General features: G+C 40.2%; 1 protein-coding gene and 1 non-coding gene across 4 annotated transcripts in view; both read left to right on the top strand.

Annotated features, from left to right (window-relative positions):
* The window catches only part of SLC41A2 (solute carrier family 41 member 2), an 87,013-nt gene that overhangs the window by 10,824 nt on the left and 57,862 nt on the right, over window positions 1–18,327 (top strand). Inside the window, exons 1-4 of one of the 3 annotated variants that reach the window (XM_045187148.3) lie at window positions 587–847; window positions 9,083–9,823; window positions 13,650–13,757; window positions 17,363–17,434. In XM_045187148.3, the coding sequence (XP_045043083.2) occupies window positions 9,251–9,823; window positions 13,650–13,757; window positions 17,363–17,434 (753 nt within the window). In that variant the 5' untranslated portion in view covers window positions 587–847; window positions 9,083–9,250. Of the gene's footprint in view, window positions 1–586; window positions 892–9,082; window positions 9,824–13,649; window positions 13,758–17,362; window positions 17,435–18,327 lie in introns of those variants that run through there. The other 2 variants (XM_024579470.4, XM_053921991.1) reach the window with 2 other exon arrangements.
* On the top strand, window positions 14,353–14,460 carry LOC112322095 (U6 spliceosomal RNA). The gene has a single exon (XR_002976589.1). It is a non-coding gene; the product is annotated as a U6 spliceosomal RNA (small nuclear RNA).

Here is an 18,327-nt window from a genome sequence, read left to right as displayed (position 1 = left end):
AACTTTTTAGGATGGTATCGATGAGGAAAAAAATTTGATACTTTTTGAAATGCAAAAAGCAGGATGCAAGACAGTATACAATGTGAGCCTATTTTTGTTTTAAACGTATGTGTGTATATAAAATATAGTAATGCCAGCATATACAGAAATATGTGATCAGTGATTATCTCTGGATGGTGGGTTTCCAGAATAATTTTGTTTTTCCTTGGCTTTTTTTTTTGGTTTTTGCATCGAACACACATTGTTTCTGTGGGGGAAAAAACCAGTAAAAGAGACACTGTGCCAGTGGACATCAGACGCAGTTGCAAATGACGTGTGGAAGAAGGGCAGTCAGGGTACTTTCACGAGCAAAGAGCATTATGTGGCCACCAAGTCGGTTTTGGGGTGGCTTTGACAGTAGTTTCAGCTTGAACTTCACGCTGGGCTTAGAGCCCTTCGGAAAATGCTCCTTTTTTAAAAAAAAACTGGCATTTGAATAAAAAAGCGTACCGCCCTGAGCAAAGGGTAGAAGGGAGACTTGATTGCAGGGAGTAAAGGTGGAGAGTTAGGTCATTGTTTCAGTTTGATGCCAAGATAATTGAGTAATATTAACACCGTGTACCTGTAGCCAGTTGGGGCACTGGAACCGACTTCGCAGCCGTGTGTATCAGGGAACTCTCTTGAGGGAAAGCGCGGTTTGGGGAAGGTGGAAGATCTGGCTTCATCTGCCTGGGTGAAGATGGCCCAGCGAGGGGAGGGGCTAGGCCAATGCCTGAGGAAGACCCCAGTGTAGGAGCTGCTGTGTTTCATCAGCTTGCGGAAGGTGCTGTCATCTGCCCCTCCGGGTGGCCTGCTGCCTGAGCTCCAGGTGGGGGGAGAGGAAAGGGCCCTGGAGAAACAGTAAGGCTCTGAGTGAGTATTTGAGGTGGGATAGCTGAAAATGATGAGACGCTCTTAATCTTGAAATGGAGATGACAAATGATAGCCTAACGGGGGGCAAATTATTTTTCTCACTTTTCTTAAAAAGTTTTGTTTTTTCTTTTAAACGTTGATGCATCAGCTTCCTTTCTTCCTTTTCCCCTTTCTCAAAAAGAAGACTTTTAAAACTTTGACACATTGGCATCCTTTTTGTACCTTAAAATTCTGGAAGCTTTTATTTTCAGCTTAATTATACAAAGAGTCAAGTGCATACTGTAAGTAGGTCCCAGAAGTGGATTTGCATTTTTAAAAGTGAATTCTTTCTAGGCGTGTACGGATGTGTTAAGGGTGAAAGTATACTTTTGTATAAGTTCTGAATAATAATTTCTGCTCATTTGAAATGCTGATGAAGGCTACTTACCTGGTTTCTCAATTTAAGTATTTCAGATTTGTAAGTACCAGAGAAAAACAGTAAGGAAATGTATTATCTTTTACACAAGTGTGTTGTGTCAGTTTATAAAGCAGCATCTACAAGAAATATTGGTTTCAAAAAAAGAATTAGGAAACCAATACCAAAGAAAATAAAACTAGGAGTGTAATGTTAAGATGAATAAATTGATCGTAGATTTGACTTTCAAGTGTAGCTGTAGATTTCTTCGCTGCTAAAGTTTTAAAAAGAAGGGTAGCTCGATCTTTATTCAAGAACAGTAGAAATACCAGTTTTCAGTAGCATGGTTTTCTGTAATTGTAATTCCTAAATAAAGATTCATGAGGAAGTGATGTGTTCTCAGCGGTAGTTTGCAGGAAATTAATGATTGACAATTACATGTCAATTACAGGAGCAAGTTATTAACTATCGGTTAGTTTTTAAAATAAGATACAGGTAAGCGATGTTTAATATAGACTAGGGGCAGTCTACTTTTTTGTTGTTTAAAAACAGTTTTGCAACTTCCAAACAGAGTTCTCTGATTCAGCTTCGTTGCTACCCAACCAGTTCATTAAGTTGTTTCAAGCAGTAGCAGTAACTGATTTTTCTGGCAATTGTTTGCTTCCTGCATTATAAAAACGAAACAAAACAAACACAAAGAACAAAACTATGTATTGCTATCAATTTAATGGGAATACCTAGTTAAAGAAATCTTTTTTACGTGTTTCGGTTGATTGGTTTGATGGGGCTAGATATAATCCACCCGAGGGCACTCGGTGGAATAACTGCACTTCGTTTATGCAATACATTGAGTTCTGGGACGCACACCATGTTTACTCTGTCAACATTTCTCAGTAAGTGGAAACAGGTTAACTGTCGGTTGGAGTTTACTTGATCCATTGGCTTGTTTTTGTTGTATCTGTCTTCCAAATCATTCTTTAAAAAATTCCTTTTTTTTTTAGTGGAGTTGAGGGTTGTGATTCTGAAAACAAAATCAGTTACCCTGGGTCCGGTTTCTTTTTTCTTTTTTAATTTTTATTTTGAGAATGTTTATTAAAGCTGGGACAGTGAAACAAGAAAGGGCCTAGAATAGAAGAAGCAACAGGAGAGATCTAGGTGGGGCTGCTTTGGCTCTCTTGAAATGTCATGGGAAAGAAGTGAGCCAAGGCGGGACTGCTGTCAGCTCACTGGGGATTCAGATAAAAGATGGCCTGGGGGGGGTTAGGCTGGGACGAGCTGCCACTGCCCATTACTCCCCTAGCAGCAAGTCTCCTGGGGTCCCTTAGAGTTTAGGAGATGCCCGCTTGTAGGGGAAGAAGAAGGGGAAGGGAAAGGCACGGGCGTGCTCCCCGGAGGGAGAGCATTCCTGGGTCTGGTTTCTTTTGAAGAATTATTTGAGCTGTTTTGAGTATTTATTACACTGAAAGTTTATTCAACCCACTGATAATATCTCTGGGCCTAAACACTTTTTTTTTTTTTTACAAGTGTTTAGCTATCTTTTATGCATGAAGAAACTTCAGGATTTCTAAATTTTATGACATTAGTGTTTTGTGTCAGTGGGCGGTCTTCGAAATGAGTGGTTGTTTTATGGAATCTGCTAGCTTTTGGATGTCAGTAGCTGAACTGTGTCCATAACTTCTCAAGCTTTTGTGTTTGGTAGAAAACATCCAGACCACCAGTTTTACAGCAACCACAAGTGACTGAAATGGCAGTTCATTGTCCGTTCATTTTTCTACCATTTTTCTTAACTCGACCAGAGAGTTTTACATCACTACCTATTAGCTAAATGTGTATGTGAGTGCTTGAATTCAGTTTAATCAGGCAGTTTCCAGTTTAAGCCAAAGAAGCCAAGGTTGTTTTTTTGTTTGTTTTTTAAGAATGTAACTCTGTATTTCAGCCAACAAAGGGTGGGGGAGGGAGATACTTTCATTCCACTTCAGAGGTGGGCCTTGGAATTAGGGAGGACCGTGTTTGGGAGGTAGCGTTTCTTATATTTCAGTTTCCAAGCACTTTTAAATGAGCTGAACAATGGTGAAAATCACAGGGTAAGGTATGTAAAGGACTATAGCTCAGCGGTGTTTGGAGCCATTTGAGACTGAGACCTTACGAAGTTTGTGGGACAGTTATTGAGGGGCTTACCTTCATTCTTTAGCATCGTTACCGTGGGAGAGTTCCTTTTCCCTGGGTAGCTAGAGGAAATGGGCAGGAGAGAGCCATACTCTTTGGTTTTGTTTGGTTTTTTTTGGTCATACGTTCTGAACAATACCATGGATTACTCCTCTGCCCAGCAGCAGCGGTACCTTTAGAATTCAGGAGATTTCTTTTACATCGCCCGATTGATTTTTAACTTTTGCAGGTCAAGTGATATATTAAGTATCACAGAAAAGAAGATATCATCTGTGCTCTGTGGGAATTGACAGTGGGAGAACAAATGGATACCGTTCTTTTAAAAAAGTTTTCTTTTTTAAACTGTAGGTCATAGGAAAATTGCCAACTACGGTCTGAGCATTTTATCCTGACCGTTCTTTCTTCTCTGTACCCTTAACCCTACATGAATGTGGGTAGATTTCTTTGAGGTCGTATACTTTTATTATGATCTTTTGAATGAGGTGAAAGTTCTTGGGTGTTGGGAACAATTTGGTGTAATGTGTAGAAGTAGGAAGCCTGAAGAAAAGAGATTTGTAGCTGAGGGAATAGTTTACCAGGTTTAGGTAATCTAGCAGAAAGCATTGGGTCAGTGTGAAGTAATTAGTAACCAAAAATAAGCTATGCAGGGAGCTCAGTGGATGAGAATGATGAAATCGAAGGGCTAATGGTGAGAAATGATTTTAGTAATAGCGGAAGGGCTAGCTCACACGGAGAAGGGAGGCCTTTAATACGATCCAGCAGTGGGCTCGGCTGTCCTCGTGGGCTCGGCTGTCCTTGTGGGCTCTGACGACTTCTCAAAGGCGAAGGGTTTGGCAGTGAGGTCCTGGCAGGACGGCAGAGGGTGGTGTCACAGCGAACACGAGGAAATCCAAGGGATGGCTGTTTAACAGCTGTTTGGCATGTGTCCTGGGCAGTGATTTGGTGGTAAATTCTTCAGGAAAAGGGAACTTCGGATCAAAAATGGAAAAGCTGAGGAGTTCATCTGATGAAACTATTATCTAAAAAGCTTTTGAAAATTGTTTTTGCATGAATGTAAGGAGTGAATCACTGAGTGGAACTGGTGAGGGTTCAGGTTTACACAGGTTTGGTCTTTCTAATGGACTAGTTGAAGACAAGCGAGCAGCCATAACATCAACCTGCTATTTGGGTGCTGCAGAAAGCAAATTAAGTAGACATGGTCTTTCCTTATGAACCTGTCGTACGATTAAACAGTTAAGTACTTACTGAGTATTGGTTAAAAGGATGTACCAATTTTCTTTTTTACGAAACAAGGATATAATTTGTGTAATATCAGTTCCGGCCTAGTTTTGTTTGGTGTGATCTCTCTGAAAGCTGATTTTACTGAGCACATACTACATCCTATTTGGGGACTGCCTACATTTTAGTAACAAAAACATGGAGGACATGTTAAAAAAACATTAAAGGAGCAGTATGCATACTCGCAGAATGACAAAAGTAAGAACACGTAATAACCATATTTAGACTTCTAGGGTATACTGTGTGTGTGTGTATGTGTGACAGCACTCTGGTTTTATCTTTATTCATGCAAATGTAAAATATCCACCTGATCAACTAGTTTTGTGGGTTTTTTTCACTAAATGTGATAATTACTGGTAATAGATGACATAAAAACCTTTTTATTGTTATGGGAAGGTAACAAAGTATTCAACTCCCTGTAACGCAGGGCTTAGTCATCCGTGATTGGGGCCTGCTAACTCACAGCTCTGCCGGATTTTTCTTTTCTTTTCTTTTTTTTAAAAAATATTTTATTTATTTTTTAGGTAAGGGGAAGGGAAGGAGAAAGAGGAGAGAAACATCAATGTGTGGTTGCCTCTCACACGCCCCCGACCGGGGACCTGACCTGCAACCCACGCATGTGCCCCCACTGGGAATCCAACCAGTGACCCCTTGGTTCACAAGTCAGCACTCAATCCACTGAGCCACACCAGCCAGGGCTCTGCTGGATTTTTCAAGGGCTGTTATTCAACCTTTGCACTGGAGCGGGCTGCACCTCCAGCTCAGCGGGCAGGTGTTCTCCAAGACTCCGCTGTAGTACATCACCACACTGGCCACACACTTCTTTTTCTTAACTTTTAGAAATAAGGAGCTTGCGCAGTAATGTTTTTTGGGTTTGTAACTAAATTGAATTTATCAATGTAGTATTTTTTTCATTTAAGCCAGTGGTTCCCTGGCACAACACCCCCGTGACCAGTGCTGGCCCGGGACGAAGCTTTCCTAGGGACTTGGAGCTTTTTGTACATTTAAATGTGTTCACTGGAAAGGCTATCTTTTAGTCTGAGATTTTTGTCCTTTCTACTTATTTTTTGGTGTTAAAATGTAAATTTAACACCAAAAGTTAATTTTTAGAGAAAGATTTTTAAAGATCTTTTTAGATTATGTGGATATACATTTAATTTTTTTCTGGTGTATTGAGACATAATTGATGTATATCACTGTATGAGTTTTAAGTGGTCCCTGGTACACACCTGTGGAAGAAAATTTCTACTACCAAAGCACATTGTTTAAAAAAAAATAGTGGTTAGGACAGAAACACCATTCAGACTAGCTTAATCAATGAAGGAGTTTTATTGGCCCATGTAATTGGGGAGCTCAAGGGTGGAGTGGGCTTTAAATAAAGGAAATAGAAGTTCTAATTATGTTGTCAGGACCCTGCCGTCATGGCCTAGCTCTGGTTCTCCCTCTGTGGATCTTCTTCGAAAGTAGATGGGCTTCCTCCAAGTGCTGGTGATGGTGGTGGTGGCAGAGGGAACCTTTTTAGCGACTGCTTCAGAATTACATTATTCCAAAGGGAAGCGAGAAAACTCTCCCAGAGGCCTTCCACTGTTAGCCCTGTACATGATTCACTCTTTGCTAACGCTTTCCTTCACAGCCTTTCTCACAACTTATCCCATTCCTTTGCTCACCTGATTGTTTTTTCTCCCCATAAGAAGCAGGAATGGTGCTCGTTTTGTTAATTGTGTAACTTAGCAGGCACCCAGCAAATAGTAAGCCAAGAAATATGTGACTTCCAGGGGAGGACTCAGATCCCACTCACGCCACCTGTCGTTACTTACGTGGTCTGGAGGGCAGGGAGCTGTGACTGATGGACCTACTAGCACCTGTTGGCATAGGGGAAGGATGGTTTCACACCACAAGGAAGTGGAGATACCATTAGCTAAAAAAGCACGGGAGGAGGCTGAGCAAACAACCAAAATACATGTCCACCGTTTGTGTTTTACGTTCTTTAAGCATGGTTTAATATGTCACCCAAGGGCCCGGTCTGCTGTGTAAGATCATGCGTGTTTTGCAGTACGTGAGGGTGCTTGGCGGAGGGGATGGAGTGGGGCTGAAATGCAGCCCATGGCTCCACTCACGATCCTCCTTTTTCCACGGGGCACTCTGTGTGTAAATTTACAGAAAGGCTCTGTGTGGTCTCTGCACAGTGGCCCTGGTTGAGTCTCTCTCTCCTCCGAACCTTCTGGATAACTTATGTTGAAGTGAGAATACCAGGAGCAAGAGTAAGACCTGGATGTGTTTCTGCACCTGGATGCTTTTGGCCAACTCAGCGTGGACGCTGCTTAGCCACGTGCTGCGTATCTTCTCAGAGAGATGACTTGTCTTCGGAGATTCCTCTGACTTTCCTTCCCTACCTCCCATTTTTCTGTTGGTCAAGCATCCTGAGAACACATTTTGAGCTTTCTGGATTTTGGGGTCACTGAGTGGATACAGATACTGTCACCCTTCTTTCTGGTTTATCTACATCTCTGCATTTCCATTTTGCTCAACCTGATAATTTTGCTTCAAAAAGAAGCAGCTACCTATATCTCCGCCCTTCGGTGGAATAGAATTGTCTGAAAGCTCAGTCTCTTTGAGGTTTGTTTTATATTTTGGTCGAGTAAAGGTGTCTTTGAGGCAGTGAAGTGCTCACTATTTCAAAAGAGGCGTGTGGGTGGAAGGAAAAGAGACTCAGTCTGACTCGTTTCAGGCTGCTGGGAATCTCCTAAGTTCCAGACCCACAGCTGAGCCTCTCGTGGCATGGACGGTTTTCAGACAGCTCTTCCAGCCTTATTTCTCTCTCTTTCTGGGACTACTTCGCTTCTTCTCTGCTTCACCCTGGGCATTGTTTCCATTCACCTGATTTTCTTTGAACACCGACTTACTCTGCAGGTGGCCACAACTGGCATTTGGTACTTACTCTACTCATTCGATTCTCAGTGCAGGTCCATAGGAAGTCTCCACCGACATCACTCGGGGAGCTTAAAAGAAAAGATTTACAGGCCTCAGACATAGATATTCTGAGTCAGTAGGAATGGGGTCCTATAATCTGCATTTTAAGGCTGCTCCCCAGGAGGACTATCCAGAGCCCTCCGTAATTACAAAAGGGAAAGAAGGAAGATGAGTGAATGATGACACAGATGAGCCATGCCTTGGCACCCACTTGTCCCCTACGCAGCCCCTTTTCTTTTTCTCTCTGCCATTCCTGGTATGAATCTTCCTATTTAAGGAGAAGAGATGGATATTCTAAGGCATTGCACACAAATATTGCAGAGTATAATGATTTTCACTAGAAGCAGCATTCCGGCAGCAACAATTCTTAGCCCAGCTTGGTGGGTGGGCAGCAGGCAATGGGGCTATGTGTCCCTTATCAACTCATTGCCAGGCTCCTGAGAAACACCCAAGGCCTTCAGCTCCGTCGTGATAGATAGCTTTGAAAGCATTCGCAGCCGTGGCAGCAGCTGTTCAAATAGGCTGTCTCCCCGGGCAGGTGGGGCATGACCTTGCAGCTTCAGTGCCCATCACTCTGGAACTGCAGTATGCATGTGTCCGTGTCTCTTAGTCCAAAGTCTTTAGAGAGAGCCTGGTCACTGGCCAGGGGCCTACTCTGGAATTGTGGGTCGGAGCAGACTTTGAGAAGTGCATTCAGTAATAAGTGCATTATAAGCTTTCTTTTGGCTGGCTTGCAAAGTACAGAATTAAATGAGTATTTGTAATCCCTTTTCCTAGATAACAGGGATTATATTCCTAAATCAATTCTAATGATTTTTGTTATATGTCAGAGCTACAAATATGACTCCAATCTAATTTATGGGAAATAAATGCACTGTATTATATTCAAGATATTTACAAGCGTTTTTATGGCAGACATTATTATCGTCTCCTCATAACTGAATAACCAAATGTATATGAAGGTATAAGTAACATGGCTTATTATTTAGTGTGCTTAAACTATAATACCATACGCCGTACCTTTTCATGTGAACTGACATGAAAAGGGCCGTAGCACTGTGATTCTGAGACCTGTCCGTAGAAAGGGAGGCTATCCCTGTAATAAATTTGTTTGCTGGTGAACTTCCGGGACAATTGAAGGCCTTACGGAGGTGTTAATTGTATAAAATATGCAAAGACAAGAGGAACAGAACCCGCTCGGCACTGTGTTTCTGCGTCCAGTGCTGTGGTGTGGCACACGCTGTTTGTATGTGAAGCCCATGGAGCGCGGTGTCAGTACCTGAGGGCTGCTTGAAGAACATACGTGTTTTATGTCTTCGACTGTGAAAACCTGAAGTATCGAGATAGTGTATCTGATTTTTAAAATTATTTTGTCTTTTCCAGATCCGACCCCTGTGTGGACCTTCTAAACATCCTTTATTAGTGGAAACATTATTTTCTCCAAAGTGAATTCAGCATCTTAATTTAAAGCAGTGTTTGTGCGCCCCCATCCCCTGCTGTGGCTCGCGGAGCTGGCGGTCTGAGGAGCGCAGGGTCTTCTGCGATGACAATATGACCAATAGCAAAGGAAGATCTGTTACTATTAAAACAAGCGGGGGTGCGAGTAGCGGAGGAGGTGTCGTAGACTGGACTTTGAGCTTAAATACAGTGCAATCGGATAAGTGCTTAAACTTATTTCTGAGAATGGTTCCAGTAATTTACCAGAAGAACCCGGACGACAGGCACAAGAAAGCGAACGGCGTTTGGCAGGACGGACTGGCGCCCGCAGCGCAGACGTTCAGTACGAGGTCCGAGCCGCTGGTGGAGTACCACGGCTTCTCAGAGCAGCCCTGCCACGGCCACGGCCATGGCCACGGCCAAGGAGGGCGCCCGCCGTCGGGCTGTGGCCAAACGTACGACGACTACGCCAACTACAACTACTGTGATGGGAAGGAGGCGTCGGAAACCACGGCCATGTTACAGGCCGAGGACGCGTCCAGTGACGGGGACGAGGACGTCATTGTGGAAGCGAGCCACAGGGCCCCGAAGGAGTCCAGCGGAGTGATGGCCCTGCAGATCCTCGTGCCGTTTCTGCTAGCTGGCTTTGGAACGGTCTCCGCCGGCATGGTTCTGGATGTAGTGCAGGTAGGTTTTCCTCTGTAAGTTCATTGTTTTCGTTGTGTAAAGTGCCTTATGTAGGTTGCTCATCTCAAACATTTACTTTAGATTTAAGTTATCGCTTAGTAAAATGAGCTGATGTTGACTCTGGTAAAGAATTTGCTCTTTGTCGGTGCTTTTCTGTTTGTTTTCCTTTAGAAGTTGTAAGAGAATAGTCTCATGCTGACGTACAGTAAGTCTTCGTAAAGTATTGTGATAGTGAAGTTGCCCCAGGATGGGTTCGAACAATACAGAGTGTTAGATAAGAGACAAAACGCCGTCCCTATTCCTCATATCCAAACCACACTCTCCCTCCACAGCTCGCCATTGTTAGGAGCTTGTTGTAAGCACTTGCAGGCTTTTCTACGCAGACGTGTGTGCGTTTGTGCTTTTATTTTTCAAAGATAAAAATGAAATGCTATACGTATTTTTCTGCAACTTATGTTCATTGCTTAATAATACATCTTGAACATCTTTTCAAATTGGTAACAAAGATATTCTGCATTTTAAGCTGAGTGCTTGATATTTTATTGTATGTATATACCAAAATTTACTTATTCATTCCCCCATGCTGGTGCTATAATAGATATCCTTATAAATATATCTTTATATTCTTATACTACCATTTTCTTAAAATAGATTTTTAAAAAATTGCTAGGCCTTATAGGTATATGTACTTAAAATTTTATAGGTCCTAATCAGTTGCCTTTCAAGTAGTTTGTAGCAATAAGTACTTTTACTTTTCTATGCCTTTATCAACATTGGCTATTCTTGTTTTTTGTTTTTGAGAATTGATAGGAAAATGTTATCACATTTTAATTAATATTCTTAAATTATCATTTAGCATCTTTTCATTGACTCTTCTTATTTTTTCTGTTAATATATATGAATTACTTTTTTGTGTCTTTTATCCATTTTTAAAATGTATGAGGTCTGTCTAGAAGGTGTCCAGCCATGTACTATGAAAAATGGAGACATTTATTGAAGACGATACAAGATACAAGAAACATTGTACACAGGACAATGATGCCTCAGTCCCCTTCACAGTAGGCGCCTTGCAACCTCATAGTTCTCCCAATCACTATCACTTGCCCAGTCATATTTTGCTGAATCTCATCACCGGTCTGAAATCTCTTTCCTTTCAAAGGTGATTTCAGTTTCGAGAAAAGCCAGAAGTCACAGGGCACCAAATCTAGGCAATTGGGGGTCACAGTCTCGTGGGTGATTTGGTGTTTCACAAAAAAGCTCTGCACAAGACATGATGCGTGAGCGGGCACATTGTTGTGAGGAAGCTGCCAGTCACCAGTTGCCCACAGCTGCAGCCTTCTGAATCATCCCAATAGTTTTCCATGGAGAAACGTTCAAGCTTAACACAAAATTTGATGCAGATTCGTTGCTCTACTTGCCCAGTCATTTCGAATATGATGGCCACACTCAATGCTCACTCAATGGTGTCTACTGCCCCCACCGACTAGTGCAGTGAAGTTGTCATTGTTCACACATGTGCATTCCAGTCCACTCTCCTTTGCTGCTGAGTTTTATCAATTTTGCTCAAACCGTTCTCATTATTTAATAATTGCTGGACGTTTTCTGGATAGACCTTGTATATGCTACTTACTGACTTGTAGTTCTTAATGTAGTATAGTAACAAAATTACCCATTATATAATTATCTTTCTAAAGTAGTACATCATTAAACTGTGTCATTCTGTTACTCTCAGCTTTTATTCATCAGTCAGAGAAAGACTGGCTCTGGGAAAGTCTCAGATGCATTGTCCTGTAATGAGCTCTTGTCTTCCATTATCTGCTCCCTAAAAGAGACATCAGGTCCTTTGTGACTCCAAGATGCTTTTCAGCAGTTAACATTGCTATCTAAATGGAAAACTTACATAAGTAGGAACTTAATTTTTCCACCATCAGATGGAGAAAGAATATGTAGAGAACTGTGTTAAGAAGTATATTGAGCCCTGGCTGGTGTGGCTCAGTGGATTGAGTGCCGACCTGCAAATCGAAAGGTCGCTGGTTTGATTTCCAGTCAGGGCACATTACAGGCTGGGTCCCCAGGTGGGGGCTTGCGAGAGGTAACCAATTGATGTTTCTCTTCCTTTCTTTCTCCCTCCTTTCGACTCTCTCTAAAAATAAATAAAAAATCTTTTTTAAAAGAAGTATATTGAATTTTTGAATATACTATATTAAAGGGGGCCCATACCTGCCTGTTCACTTGAAATATAATTTTTCAAGTTCCTACAGTAGTATCACAGTTGTTGAAATCAATAAGCTAATTTGGTAGACTTTTTTTTTTCCGATGTATCAGTTATTGTGAAGAAGCACTAAACGTTTAGCTATGGAATAGTATCATATATAGCAATAATATGTTACAGCATAGGTTGTCAGGCAGAATATTTACATGGCTCATGATGTAAATACATTCCTCTGGTGTAACGTTTACTTATTTCTTGATACTGTGCTATTTGAGAGAACAGCGCATGAATAATTGGAAAAAGCCCCTGGTGGGATCTTGTGAACTTTAATACAAACCTCCAAGCCTGAGGACTTTAGAGTGTTTGTTGACCTGGTATCCAGCAGGTTGCTAAAGTCATTTAATAATTTTAATAATTTTTCTTTAAATTCTTTGGAATTCCTGCATCCTAATCATATTATCTATGAATAATGACGGTTTTATTTATTTCTAAATCTTATACATTTTAATTCTTTTTTCTTGCCATTCTGTACTGGCTAGGACTGCCAAAGTATTACACCATAAAACAGAGGTGGTAAGAGCAGGAAGCCTTGCCAGATTCCAGACCTCAAAGCGTAAGCTTTCAGTAGTGCATCATGAAGCAAGGTGCTGGCTGTTGATTTTCGTAATATTCTTTATCAGTTTAAGGAAGATTGTTTTTTAGTTTGCTAAGGTTTCTTTTCGTAAAATCATGACTGGAGGTTGAATTTTATCAAACGCTCTTTCTATATTTATTTTCTACTTTATTTCTTGCTGTGTTGACTTATATTGATTAAACCACCCTTATATTTCTGAAATAAATGTAACCTGGTCATGATTTATTATGCTTTATATGAAATTCTGATTGTGAATATATTTTTTAGAGTTCTTGCATTTATATTCATATATAAGATTAGCCTGTAATTATCCTCATAATGTCAATGGCAGATTTCATATTAAGGTAGTGCTAGTGTCTTAGATGAATTTGAAAATGTTCTCTGTTTACCTCCTACTCTTTTCTAAGTTTTATATAACTGTCATTATTTCTTCTGTAAGTACTTGGTATAATTTCTTGATGAATGCATGTGGGCCTGCAGTTTTCTTTGTGGGAATATTTTTAATTACAGCTTGAGTTTCTTTAAAGATTTTATTTATTTATTTTTAGAGAGAGGGGAAGGGAGGGAGAAAGAGAGGGAGAGAAACATCGATGTGCGAGAGATACATCAATCTGTTGCCTCTCTCATGCCCCCAGCTAGGGACCTGGCCTGCAACCCAGGCACGTGCCCTGACTGGGAATCAAACTGGTGACCTTTTGGTTCTCAGACCAACAGTCAATCCACTGAGCCACACCAGCCAGGGCACAGCTTGAGTTCCTTTAAAAGTCACAGGACTCACCAAATTTTGTATTTATTTTTTGTGTTACTTTTGGTAAGTTTTCGTGTTTTATTTTAACTATTACATCCCTAGAAGTATCTCTAGCAGTGGGTGGTTTAAACAACAGACATTTATTCTCACAGTTCTAGAGGCTGTGAAGTCCAAAATCAAGGTGCAAATTAAAAGAATGTCAGAAAGTTCTTTTTTTTTTTTTTCCTTACAGCACTGGGAGGTGTTTAAAAAAGTGACAGAAGTTTTCATTTTAGTTCCTGCACTACTTGGTCTCAAAGGGAACTTGGAGATGACACTGGCATCTAGGCTATCCACCGCAGTAAGTTTTTCCCTACCTCGAAGTACGTATGGTTAAAACCATGTAGACAGCCGGGTTCACTTCAATGAGCCATCCGCCCGCCCCTTGAATGTCAGCCAAAAATTAATGAAGCCATCAGAGGGTATTACTAATTGGTGTCTTGGACGCCAGTTACATCGCTCCATTGTTACACTTTTAGATTCAAAATTTAAAGGACAAATTCTTCTCAAGTGATCATGTGAAGCGATAAGTACGTGGAAAAATACTAAAATAAAAAATGTAAGTGAGGGCTACATTTGGAAAGCATCATCAGCAAGCAGTGTGCACAGCTTTAGTTTATGAAATGATTTCAATGAAACTGCTTCATCACTATCAAACAAATCTTCAAACCTAGGAATTAAAGAGATAGTGTTTTATCTTGTCAAATGTTACACGAGAGGAAAGAAAGCCTAATAATGTGGTAACACCACCATTCTCAGCACTGGATTGGCAAAACCAGTCACAGACAGTCTTGATTCTCTCCTTGGAAAGTGGGCACCCATACAGCACTAAAAACATGGAGTCTGGTGACCACAGGGTTGATCCAGCAGCTCTCACTGTTAAGAAATTATTTCTAGTGCTTGCTTCGGCGGCACATGCACGAAACCTGGAACGATACCGAGAAGATTAGCGTGGCCCCCGGTGCAAGGATGGCACGCAAATTTGTGAAGCATTCCATATTTTTAAAATATTATTTCTAGAAAGTTTACTAATAAAATGGTAATACAATTTAAAATTTGCTTGTATTTCATATTTTTCTAGTACCCCAGAAATTCATTATGTGATGGTCACGTTTGGTGCCACCGAATGTTGATGTGAACACTTGGCCATTTGGCCTGCGGTGGGAACGTGGTGTCCAGCATACCTTTAGCTTTTGTCGTAAAACAAAGCTGTTCTGCACTTTTACCAAGGCTTTCAGAGTTAATTATTACGTGCACGTGCGTTCCATATACCATCTTTTCCCAGTGACCTCTCCGTGCATTATGTTTTAAAAACTGGTGGATCACCTAGGTAGAACCCAATCCAAAAGGCTTTTTGGCAGGAGAAGAAAATAAAGAAAGGTTTTGCAAAGTTTAGGATTTTTTTTGTTGGTGGGAATTCCCCAATCCCTGGATCTCATGTGGCAAAAACCCTACAGTCTTACCAGCTTGAGGTAAGGGAGTCCAAAAAAAAAAAAAAAAAAAAGACAGAAATGTGAGAGAAGCCTATACTTTAAAGACAAATATAGTAGCTAAAATTTCTGAGTTTTTGCTTTTTTGACTGAGTGCCTTCTGAGACTTGTGCATAGCTATCGGGCCTAAAGTTGAAGTTTTATTGGTTTGAATTATCAGGTAAATAGAGTTTGGAGCTGACAGAGCAGGTGGAAATTTGGGGGGAAATCCCAGCAGCCAGAGAACCACAGAGAAGAGCCCCGGAGTCTGAGTAGAAATTCTGCCCAGGTTTTTGGCTGGCCGTTAAACTACACAGGCGCAGAGAAGATCCCCAAAGGGCTAGGCTGAAAGCAGGAGTGGGAGCCGAAAGAGCCAAGCGGAGATGTGAGCTGCTGCCCACGGAGGGAGACCCATGAGTCTAATAATGAGTCTGTGAAAACTAACTGCCCGTTATAAGGGAAGCCAGTAATACGCAGAAGAATATACCATTTCCAGTCATTGCACTAGACAGCATATTACTATGCTGTCTAGTTTTCAACCAGAAAATCACTCCATGTGGACAGAAACACAAAGGTGTGATTTATATTCACGAAAAGTGTGATTCCTGTTTGCTTATTGGAAAGTGACTGGAAATAAGCCTAGATGTTGGATTTAACAACATCTTTCAAAGCTGCTAGTATAAATATGTTCAAAGAACTAAAGGAAAAAATGTTCAAGAATTAAACAAACATATGTTTTAATGAATGAACAGATGGGAAATCTTAAGAATAATGGATACTGTAGAAAAGAATCAAATGTATTATATTGGTGATAGTGGAAGAGAGAATTGGTGAATTTGATGATAGAAATTATCCAACATGAAGAATGGAGAGGAAAAAAATAGTGAAGAAATATAAATAGAGCCTCAGATACCTGTGGGTATTAAAATGATTTTCAACATGTATATTTATTGATATGCTAAATATGGTCAAATTTTAATATTTGACAAAGCCAGGTGGTGGGAATATAATTGCTTGTTACTTTTAAAAGCAGTTACTGCTGTATGATTTTATCTTACTCACTTTTAAAAAATTAAGTTTGTTGAAGTATTTTGATAGGGATTGTGTTAAAACTGTAGATTGCTTTAGGTAATATGGACATTTTAACAATGTTAATTCCCCCAATCCAGGAACAAGGAACATCTTTCCATTCCTTTGTGTCTCCTGCAGTTTCTTTCAACAATGTCTGGTAGATCCCAGTGCCTCGTACCTATTTCTTGAACACTAAACCTGAGATATTTTCACTCTTTGAATGTTGCTTGTACCTTATTACTCATTTGAGTAAAAATCCAAGTTGGTGGAGCTACAAACACAAATTTCTTCAAGAATTCAGATTTCTAGGCTTAGGAAAGAAGTATAAAAATTAAGACAGCAGGAATAATTTTTCTAAAACACTGAGAAATCTTAGTATTTGCATTTGCTGGACACTTTGAAACTACAGTCCAGAGTAAGGTAGAAAACAGAATCGGTTTTCTAAATTGATACAGGAGATGTTGATGTGGCACTTAACCTGTTAGTCTGAAGACAGTGAGCTGAACTCCAGTTTGGTCATGGTTAAAACTACCCATAAATAATGACCCTTATATATTTTCCCCTTTACCCATTCCCCTATCTTCCATGACCGAGCAAACGATGAAGAATTAAAATCTGTCTCAGTCTAGTATTGTTAATAATGGTTGCTCATTGTTTTCCAAAATACAGCATTAGAAAACTTGTCAGATTTGGATAAACACTTTTTGAATCCTAAGTGGTTGATAAGTATGATTTAGCTTACAGTGCAATTTCATATGTGAATAATAACCTTTTTTGGAGAGTATTCTTCCACTTAGCAGAAAGATGTATAAACTTTAATAGTGCGATATATGACCAAAATTCACATTGGACTGAATGACTGTTTTATTGTTAACAGGGTTAGTTATGAATCAAATATAAACTATGTACAAATGAATGATTTATTTATGTCTGGGTTTTTGGTCAATAATTCTTCAAATTACAGTACTTCCACGATGTGGAATTAGATGCTAGCAGCTCAAAATTATGTGTTTATATTGGGCCTAAATACATAAAACTTGACCTGATAGGATGCACTTTATGATGTTAGTTGTAAAATAACATTAGCAGGCAGGTAGGTAGTACTAGCTAGTCCACTAGTTCTTATGAGCTAGTAATGAAGGGAAAAAAAACCCCAAAACCCCCAAAACCAAAATACTTAAATATCTCAGGCAACCTGTATGTGAGATGCAAGACTGATAGTGAGTTCAGAATTATATTTAAAGTCCAATGGAGTTTGTCAGATTTACTAAAGAATTATCTTCAGCTTTAAGACTTCACATGCTGTTTAACAGAGCAGAAGGCATGTAGATTATTCAGTGATATATGAAAATTTCCACCTTCACAGGTAAATATCGGGAAGATGGATTCACCCATTGAAAAGTGGAATCTAATAATTGGCAACTTGGCTTTAAAACAGGTAAGTGATGCACATATTTGTTTGCAGACCTTGGATTTACAGCTCTGGGGGCTCCCTGTGGAATGGAGTACATTTTAGTCAGGCTGCCGTTTGATCGGTTCGGGGCCCACGGTGATAACTTCGTGCTGTGAGGAGGGGTGGGGTGCACGGGTACATGCACATCCATGACGTGAAAGTTTTTCTCTCCAAACCGATCATGTTCTTCTAAATGGGAAATATATGTCACATACAAAATATAGAAAATACTTTCTCCCACAAGTGTGTAGTAGAGCCAGAATTTGAGTTAATAGCTGTACAAATAAATACTTAGCATTTCATTGCTTAAGTACTATGTTTCTACTTTGATGTTGTATACAAATCCTCTTATTTAATTAAACTTTGCTCTTTTTTATTTTAATTTTTTATTTACTATTTTTGGGGGTTCTTATAAGAGTTTATTTCAGTCAAAATGAGGATATATGCCTGGGAGCAAGATCTCAAATGCTCCCGAGAATCCTTAACTCTTTTTTTATAAATTATGGTCAGATGTTTGTTTAAGGTGAGTTTTCCTTAATTTGTCAATAATGCTAATGTTAATGTAAATGAACACATTAAATTGTCCATTCTGTACACATGAATTTATATATAAATTATGCACAGTTCTTTCTAATTTCAGGTGACTAGCTCTTCTTTTCCCACCGCCTTCTTGCATCTCCAGGACACAGGAAGGCAGCCCCTTAGTAACTCTAGCATTCCAGCAAGTGTGAGCTTAGGAAATGCTTACTTTTTTTTCCTTAAATCCTCACCCGAGGACACTTTTTCATTCCTTTTAGAGAGAGAGGGAGAGAGAGAGAGAAGCATCTATGTGAGAGAGAAACACAGATTGCATATGTGCCCCAATCAGGGATCGAACC

The sequence above is a fragment of the Desmodus rotundus genome, chromosome 3 (genome assembly GCF_022682495.2).
Source record: "Desmodus rotundus isolate HL8 chromosome 3, HLdesRot8A.1, whole genome shotgun sequence".
Classification (NCBI taxonomy): Eukaryota; Metazoa; Chordata; class Mammalia; order Chiroptera; family Phyllostomidae; genus Desmodus; species Desmodus rotundus.
Note: the sequence above shows the minus strand (reverse complement) of the source record. Positions and strands in the feature narration are given on the sequence as shown.